Below are 9,754 nucleotides of genomic sequence, written 5' to 3' on the forward strand. Positions count from 1 at the left end.
CAACAATTAGCTATAATCATGGCCTCAGTCTTGTTGGAGTTTAAAACAAAGCCACTATTGGAGAACCAGTCACTAATCTGTAAAAAGAAGCAACCAGTCTAGGGTGGACCGCCAATGCAGCTGGTGAATTTTAAAAGACATGTACAGAAAGACATTTAAAGCTGAATGTTATTGGCATAGAAATATTAATAAATGCCAGAAATAGAATGGCCTGTATGGTAAATGCAAGGCAAACTCCCAACTCCAAAGAGAATGAGTGATGCCAGGTAAAGGACTGAAGCCTGATAAAGGAAAATAGCATTATAGGCGCCATAAAAAGACAGAGAAACAACAAAGAAAGTTATTTCAGATAAATAGGAAGAAAACCAGGCTAGTGTTGAGTCGGAGATAGAAGAGACGTAGGCTGCCAGGGATTCCCATGATTCACTGAGTATTTCTTCTTCAGTCACCTTTCTCACTCACTATGTGTTAATAAACCTGTCTGCACTGAATCACACTTGTTATTAATCTTGAGCTCTCTTCCACAGCATGTCTTTGTCCTGTCTTCCTCACCTAACCCAACCAGCCCCTCCCTGAGCCTGGTTCTGCCAGAGGTTTCTTACTCTTCCTCTTAAACTCAATTAGGTTTAAACTTACTGTCATCCAAACTGTGTGTGATTCTAAGTACATGTCCCTTTATCAATTATATATAATTACTAAATTATGAAAAGAGTTGAACAAGCTCACAGATTCCGCTTCATTTAGTAATTGCTGTGCTCTCAGAGATGGCCCCACAGTAAGCTATAGAGAGGTTTATTTGTATTGTAATTATTTCTATTGAATTTGTATTGAAATCTATGAAAAAACATCTTCTTTCATCCCTATCCTAATGAGGACAAACGTGATCTTTCTCTTAGTATTTACCTTGGCTGTATGTTTGGGGTTTTTATCCTGCTACAGAAGGCATTTGGGGCCAATAAACAATCATTTATCTGTCTGAAAGCATTCTTTGTTTACAGCATTTTTTCACACCTGCTAAAAACCTTTGCACAGCACTGTATATGCACCTCAAAACAAACAAACAAACAAACAAACAAAAAATAATGCAGAGACATGCTTGCTTGAAGCTTTATTGTTGCAAAAAATAAACAAGAGGAAATAAGAAGTTTTCTCTGCAGAGAAAAAAAATCATAATCAGTCATTTGGTAACTAGCCTGCTCTTATTAAAGACAGGACTGCTTTAAAGATCGCCTAAGAGACAGCCCAGTTTATGTTGGCTGGTCATTTTGTTATGACAGAGAGAGGAAAGCTATAATGCTCCAAAATGAAATGCAGTAAGAGCGAGCAAAACACAAACACCATCATACATCAGTGTGTGTTTTATGGGAACTTCATGCTCCAGTGTCAGTCCAATGATCAGATTTTCTTGGCGCAGACAGATGGCAGATGAGCATCACACCACATATCATCCCAGCACTTGAAAACTGAAAGGTTCAAAAGTAGAAATCACACAAATCAAAGCCCAAACACTTGTTAACAAGCTGTTATTAGTTGTATCTTTGATCACAGAAACTATTCACACACATTAATAATTCATATTAATAATTGTGTTCTAATTTACCTCCACGATTTATCTGAAGGCAGTCCTGATTGCGATCATTATTGGGCTCTCTAAAGCACCACTTTTGATAGGTAAAACGGGTCCCATCACTCCAGAACCACTTACCCTCCTAGAAAGCAGAAATTGGACTTATTGGTTCAGACAGGCCAAAATGTTGAGCCTACTCAGAGTCCTAGCAGATGATCTGACTTTAAGCACACAGCTTGAAGTCTTGAAGCTGCTGTCCCTGTATTAGTTGCCCTACAAACGCATATGAAAGAGCGGCGATGTTCAGAGTGATAACCATTAGATATAAATCAACACACATTGTTTTTTTTTTTAATTAATCACTGATCAGTGATCAGTGATCACAATCACTGATCCCAACAAAGAGAGGAAATACCTTCAACAGGCATAAACATTTGACCACACAGCATTCAATTAATTTTCAAAAATGTACTGTCACTGATATGCTGCTAAGCTATGGTGGTGAGTTTCAAAGCAGAGCCAGGGAGAACCCAATGAGAATCAATAAGAGAATGGATCATCAAATCGGAGTTAAATTCTTATCAATTCTCATGCCTACACCTGACAAATGACAAACAAAATACCTTGTTTTTTGGTGCATCAGTTCCTCCAATCCAACTTTCTTTTTTGCCAGTCAGCCTCTGAATCTCACGGTACTCATTGATGTTGTGAACTGATGCAAGATGTGCCCTCATGGAATTGCAGGATTTCTTCAATGGAGAAAGAAAGCGAGCAGAGGTTTTCAAAAATAATGAGTACGTAACAGTTAAAAGGATGTGGTTTAATCGGGTATTGAAGACAATAGAAATAAGTTACCTCAGCATCAGCCCAACTCGCGACTGTTGAATTAAAGAAAAAGCAGCGACTACCGTACTTAGTCCAACCACCAGGACAACAAGGGGACCTCTTGACCACGTGACTCTTGGCTGGGAGTAAATGAATAGCTGTTCATGTGTCTCTGGCTGATATCTTATTTTGTATTATGTTTAATAATTATACAAATAATAACTGAAAAGTTGCACAAGTAAGATTTGACACTGAAACATAAGTTAAGTGATTGACAGAGTACAGGTGTGATGAAGGCTCTACACTACAATGGCAGCTACACTTGATGATAATCACAGAGTGTGTGTCGGTCAGAATGCGCAGAATTGAGCACATAAGGCTTTTTCCATTGCTTTTTTTCTTGGTGTGGTACTTAAAGGGTTAAGTATGGACTTTATAACAGCCAGACACTTGAAAACATCCTTTGTGTTACAAACATTGAGGTGTTTTTTTTGTCTGCTAACCATGACAATAATTATTGAATATCTGGAAAATATTGCTCACCTGGGGGCATCAATCCCTCTATTTCATCTCTGGCCTCTGCACAGTGAAGACACGGACAAATTACCACCAAAAATATTGATTTTGACCATCAATTTTCTGTATATGATAATTATAATATTGTATTATTCATTTATATGTTTCATATACATGATAAAAATTATACAATGATACTCACCAGCAGCCGTGGTTGGAGCCACCATTGCACAGAGAAGTGCAGACACAGTTAGCAGCTTCATGGTGATTTTTAGTATCTTTGAGCAAAACAGATACAAAATGAATAACAGTTAAAGGACAGAAGAAAATCAACTGAATACCTTTTGTAGAATATTATTATACTTACTACACTACATTAACATTATGGATTATACATTTATGTTTGTCTAAAAACATTTAAAATTTGATCACAAAAATGAGAGAAACGTTTCAGACAGTTCACACTCTCAACATCACTCTTCCACCATGTCGACTGAGAGAGAGATCAAGCACTAACTAAGCAGCTATTTAACAAAATCGAGGTGAGTGTGAGCACTAACCCTAAGATAAGTTCTCGCTGTTTTTTTTTTCTTTTTTTCTTTCAAAACACAGGATAAGATTTTAATACCACATATTCTTACATTTTCGGGTTATTTACCATACAGTAATATTGATAATCAATGTTTATGAGAGTTCTGATCATCCTGATCAACATTATTTTAACATCATAATGCAACAAATGCTCTTTTTTTCTATTTCCTGCTGATATAAGCAGTTCCTTAGTTTGACCCAGAATTTCAATAGTTAAAATTTGACTCTGGTTTGAGACTGACCTGTGATGTGAGACCCAGAATGACCGTCTGTAGATAAAAAACACTGTCCGAATAAATGGAGCAGCCTCTGCAATGATCCACACACAGACCAGAATGAGCTTCAGTCCAGGAAACAGTGGAACAGAGCTTCTCTCTGTGAGGACAGAACATGCAGTTCTCATCAACACTTAGATCAAAACAGAAATAAAAACATCTACAGCAACTGCACCACCTAAAATCCTCCACTGTAGCTCTCCAACCTTTTTTGTGAATGGGGTTTTATAAAATGCTCTCCATGCAGGTTTTACATGTGATCCCAGACCTATAGACAGTTAAAGTAGCCAGTCTCTTTGTGTCTAAGATTTGAGCATCTGCATTTATACAACTGAAAGTTTTTCAAATCCAGCCCTGATCTGGAATTATTTAATGGGTGTAAACAGAAAGAAGAGAGAAAGCACTGGAAAATAAAATACAGATTCCAGCGATGACGCTAGGAAAATTTCCCCAGGAAATTCCCTCTTCCAGTTAGCAGCATTATCCTGTGTGTTTTTTGGACAAAATTTAGTTTCTCGAGATCCACCAGGCTAAAACGAAAGGCTTGTTTTGAGACATCCATATTAAAGGTTCACAGCATAAATTTGCTCATATTTTATTGTCTTCCTCTGACTGACCATGTCTCTGTGATTCAGACCTTTTTCACTTTACATTTTTGTTGTTTAGTCTTAGTGTTCATCCACTTTACAGAGGAATATAGCATCCATTACAATACCCCTCACCCTGAAATCTTCCCTCACAAGAAAAGTAACACCAACTAGTAAACATCTAAACAACAGGAAAAAAGGCACTACAAACACATTAAAGAGAAACGTTTCAGGAAATTTGCCCATCGTGCAACATGCTAACAGAATCACTTATCCAACACATCTGCTCAGAGAGAGAGAGAGAGACCGAGAGCTTAGACCTTCACTCAAGCAGTTATGGTTAAAAATTAGAAATGAAAACATAACTTTAGAAGTTTAGAAATTATGTCTAAACTTAAGTTTTGAAACATGCTTTGAAAACTAAAACTTCTTCCCAAGGCTGTTGGGTAATTTATGATAAATGAGCCATTATAAATGGTTCTCACTTGGTGGCAGTTTGTATGGCTCATCTGTGCAGTCCGTTTTAAATAAAAACCTTTACATAACAACTTATTTCATAGTGCAATCTTCACATGACTCATATGCTTTAAAGCAGAATCTCTACTTGATTGCCTGTTGATTATATTCACAGTATTTACCTATTCTGTCTTTGGGGATAGCTTCCTAGCTATTAGCTTAGCACTTAGTCACTAATAGCATGGCTTCTTCACCTGTCCCCCACAATTTTCTGCTGAGTGTGTCAAATGTTTAGCTACTCCGTGGCCTCCTATATTTATAATAAAGACTTGTAATTAATTAATTACACCTATGGAGGCCTGGCTCAGTGAGATGGAGAGCCAGCTCTGCAGCCTCAAAAATCCTGTAGCTAGCCTGTAGTGAGTGTGGCCAGACATAGCTTAGCCACTGTTAGCTCTCCCCCAGGAGATTGTCTCTCTTAAGGTGCTTTACCTATTTTTAATATATAAAACTGGAAGATATAATTCCTCCACTTTTATCTTCTTCAATATCATGTACAAACACAGTACAGAGTAGCTACCTAAACTCTATTCTCATAGAAGTTGATTATCTTGTTAATACAGTTACATCCTTACTGCATATACTTTTTAAAGTGATCAGATGCACTTGACTTGCTGGTATAATTCTCAAATGCACACCTTAAAGCAGATAACCCATAAACACTAATTCAGAAGATCTTCATTTATCCTCAAAAAAAGAGTCTGATGCTTAAAAAAACATGTAAAGTTGGACATCTTATTATTGATCATTGATTGAAGAAAACAAGAACAACCCCAGTATTTTTTAAGTACTGTTGTCAGGCTGACAATGAGTCAGAGCTCTGTTGAGCCAAGCATTGCTTTAAGCTTAAGTAGTAAAGACTTTATAAATGTCCTCATAAATAAAATTATATATATATATATATATATATATATATATATATATATTTTTTTTTTTTTTTTTTTTTTTTTTTACCTAATTTTTGTTTATGAGGAAAATGAGATCCACATATGAGGACATTCATTTTATATTTTGATAGACCAGTGGCAATATAACGTCCTCGTAAGTAAACATCAGGCCCTTGTCGAGAAAAATAAAGTATTTTGGTATCTGTCTGTCTGTCTGTCTGTCTGTCTAGGAGTATCATTCAGTGAAATGGGAATCAGTTTAGCATACACCTTGGTGTATTCAGACACTCTCTAAAGCTATTTTTGTTTGTTTGTCCTTGTCTCCTGGAACCAGAAAAAAAAAAAAAAAACACATCCTCATTACTCATGTTTATGTGTGAGTCACTCTCAAGGTTGTACTTTCACTTTCATTTTGACTGCACAGAGGCCTGGCACAGCCCCTCTGAGTGCTTTTAGAAGTCATTTCACTGACAGTTTCTAGGTTTTTCTCACATTTTTTTAAGCTCTGGTATTTTTTATTTACTTGGTAATTAGACTTGATTTACATTTTGTTCTAAAGAAAATGGTTATATATTTAAGGAAACTAATAAAATTTATAAATCTCAGTTAAACCATCTGCAAGGTCAAGTAAACTTCCATCAGTTCAGTTTACAACATGGTGGTATTATACATGTTAATAAAAAAAACACAGAGATCCTGAAAATTGTTTTCTGAAGTGCTCATTTGCTGACACAGCTGACACTGCTCTCCTCATTTCCCAGACATTTGAAGATCGTTGTGTACATTTAAACGTTTGATATGTTTTATGTTCACCATTTCACATGAGGTGCACTTTGGTGCCAGTGTCCTCTCTTAATGAACCCTGCATTACTGACTTCTGCCCAATAACACCCCTGTTTCAATGACTGGTAGTAGAATATGTTTCATTTTTGTCACAGGAAACTATGACTCAAACTGTTTTTGCACTTGTTGTTGATGTTCCCCTCCAGGACTCAATGTCTCCACTCAGTTTTTCTTCCCCCCCCCCCCCCCCCCCCCCCAATTATTTCTTGTTTTTAAGCATCAATAAAAACCTGCTTGTGTTTAAGCACTAAAATTTGGCAGATTGGGGGAATTTCTGTTGCTGCTGTCAGTTTCAGAACACTAGGATTTTCTACACTTTGAGTTTCAGTTCCAAAAGAAAAAAAAAACAAAACATAAGTATCAGTTTAGCTTGTAGTTTGTAGATGTGTGTCATAGCAGCATCTGCCCATATTTAGCAAAGGATTAAAAACTTTCAAATGTTTCCTTTAAACAATCAGCTGCTGCTGGTATGGATAAAGTCAAATTACTTCACCACATTTAATTATTTTTTCCCCCCTAATTCAATGCAGCTGTGTGTCATTGTATTACGTTGTTGTTGACAAATCAAAGCCAAACTGGGAGTTAGGGAGTATTCTTGCATAGGAGACTGAAGGAACTTAAAGCATTTATGGTTTTCAAAGGTAAGTTTAACTCTATGGTTCCAATGTCTGACTGAACTATAAGCTGCTGTGGTGCATTATGGGTAATGTGGCACCAACAACTGAAACAGGAGGATGACTGTTTTGATTTATGGTTTTACTCAATAAGTGTACTCACAAGTCATCAGACAAAAGCTTTATGAAACATAACATCATCATCATTATCACCTCTCACTCCCAGCCAGCTCTGAAATGATTCTCCTTTTTGTGGGGTTGTCACACGCCATCATTAATTCTCCTTGGACACATGGATAAGGCACATCCGTCCCTCAGGCCTTTTAGAAACCAGTACTCAAATCTGATGTAGACTCTTTTACATATTTTTCTTTAATTAAGATACAACAGAAACAACACTGTGATGTTGATGGTGTTGCTGCACTCCCCGCTGTCAGATTCACAGCAGTACACTCCACTGTCGGATGGGTAATATAATATAATAATGGATTGGATTTATATAGCGCTTTTCAAGGCACTCAAAGCACTTTACAATGCCACTATTCATTCACACACTGGTGGAGGCAAGCTACGGTTGTAGCCACAGCTGCCCTGGGGCAGATTGACAGAAGCGAGGCTGCCATATCGCGCCATCAGCCCCTCTGGCCAACACCAGTAGGTGGTAGGGTAAAGTGTCTTGCCCAAGGACACAACAACCAGGACAGAGAGCCCGGGGATCGAACCGGCGACCTTCCGGTTACAGATGGGCTTCCCAACCCCCTGAGCCATGGTCGCCCACCTTTGATGATGCAGGAGGACTCATGTAATTGGCCCCAGGTCTCACAATAAGCAGAAGAGCATGTGGAGGTGTTTCTCTTCACTGTCCAGCTGCTGAAGCTGCCTGGCACAGCTCAGATTTATGGTTTCATAATAAAAGAAGACTGACCTGCTGGGATGATGCTCAGAGTAGCAGCGTCAGGTTCAAAAACATCAGACTGACACATCATTTAACATGCAGTATAGGCAACATTTGGAGATTAATAACACTTCTACTGCGATTGTACTGATTAAAACCAGCTGAGCTAGAAGAGAGGAGAGACTCACAAAACATTAAAATGACAGTCAGAATACATTTTCAATTAGATCAGCAGATGTAAAGAGATTTGAGCTACAACAACTGATAACTGATAACTAGGGATGGGTGTTGATAAGATTTTCACGATTCCGATTCCATTTTCGATTCTGTTTAACGATTCGATTCTTTATCGATTCTCTTATCGATTTTTTTTTTTTTTAAAAAAGGAGAACACTAAGGTCAATTAGCTTAGATCTTTGTTTTATATCTTCTCTTTGAACAAGATAGAAATTTAGGAGTAACATGGCCTTACAAACCCAACAGTGAGATCTTAACAGATCCAACCTACGGCTCTTCAATGGGGTGTCACAGGGTCCCCAGGAAAAAAAATTGTGAATGTAAAATAATAAAATAAATATTCTTCTGTAGCAATTACACAAGAATATCCAATAATGTCCCTGCCTACAATTAAACACATTCACTTACCGAAAATCGGGGGCATCTGCTGTGGCAAATGGGTGCAAGCCTTTGACCACAAACTTAGTCACTGCTCGGTGACATTCGTCTATCCTGGGAGACGCTACCGGTAGACTGTAGCAAGAACTGCCAGCATCTGAGCCAGACTCTGTCTGTCTCATCATGGTCACCTAAATGCACAGTAATGGCAGGTTTTGTAATAAGGCAGATCGCGCTAACATAATATGCACTGTTAGTTGATTATTTACCTGCCGCATTAACTGGAGAGGACGTGCAAACGTTACCGCTGCTGCTGGGTTGAGATTCACGAGTCCGGAGCGGAATTAAAAACACGACATTCATTTAAGGTCATCGTGTGTTTTGTGAACAAATGCTTTTGCATATTCGTAGTGTTTCCTCCCTTAAATAACATATCTACTTTGCAAGTATTACAAGTTGCCCTGTTGTCATCCGTTCTCGTAAAGTATAACCAAACTTTTGAGCGTTTGAGCCGCCATGTTTCCTGCCAGGTAAGCGACGCTCCGCAACGTGGTGACGTCATTCGGGGCGACTGGAATCGATAAGGGAATCGTTTGCAAAAATGGCAAACAATTCCAAGGAATTGAAACAGTGGGAACCGGTTCTCAACAAGAACCGGTTTTCGATACCCATCCCTACTGATAACTGACATAACTGATGCTGGATTAAGATATACTTCATTCTGCTATATGTAGTCTGTCATAGTTCGTTTAGCTGTATTCTTGAAAGGTCAAACAGACCTCCACCATCAACATTACAGTTAAGTACTAGGATGAAACCCAGAGACCCACTGTAAAACCTGATGGTACAGTGGTCCCTCTCAGGCCACATGTGGCTAGAGTGTGTAGACAGTTCCTGGATAAAGGCATTGATGTCATCGGCGAGCCATGTTTCTCAGATCTGAATCCAACCAATAACCTCTGGGCCGCTATGTACAGGTAAGCTGACATTTCCAAATAGTTCCAGAGAGGGTCAGAAGGCTCA

At 38.3% G+C, this 9,754-nt stretch overlaps 1 protein-coding gene across 2 annotated transcripts; it reads right to left on the bottom strand.

Annotated features, from left to right (window-relative positions):
• Positions 1-1,095: 1,095 nt before the first annotated feature.
• Positions 1,096-4,107, bottom strand: LOC146522958 (type-2 ice-structuring protein-like). Of its 2 annotated transcripts, XM_085142613.1 has the most exons (8): positions 3,981-4,107; positions 3,742-3,874; positions 3,111-3,186; positions 2,936-2,971; positions 2,423-2,532; positions 2,191-2,316; positions 1,601-1,709; positions 1,096-1,463 (listed from the first exon to the last, which is right to left on the bottom strand). In XM_085142613.1, exons 3-8 carry the CDS (start codon positions 3,169-3,171, stop codon positions 1,396-1,398), a joined length of 510 nt encoding a protein of 169 aa, XP_084998739.1. In that variant the 5' UTR covers positions 3,172-3,186; positions 3,742-3,874; positions 3,981-4,107; the 3' UTR covers positions 1,096-1,395. The 2 variants fall into 2 exon arrangements, with proteins under 2 accessions (XP_084998739.1, XP_084998731.1); XM_085142605.1 differs by lacking the exon at positions 3,981-4,107 and having other exon boundaries at positions 3,742-3,941.
• Between the last annotated feature and the right edge of the window lie 5,647 nt (positions 4,108-9,754).

Source organism: Neolamprologus multifasciatus, chromosome 3 (assembly GCF_963576455.1).
Source record: "Neolamprologus multifasciatus chromosome 3, fNeoMul1.2, whole genome shotgun sequence".
Lineage (NCBI taxonomy): Eukaryota > Metazoa > Chordata > Actinopteri > Cichliformes > Cichlidae > Neolamprologus > Neolamprologus multifasciatus.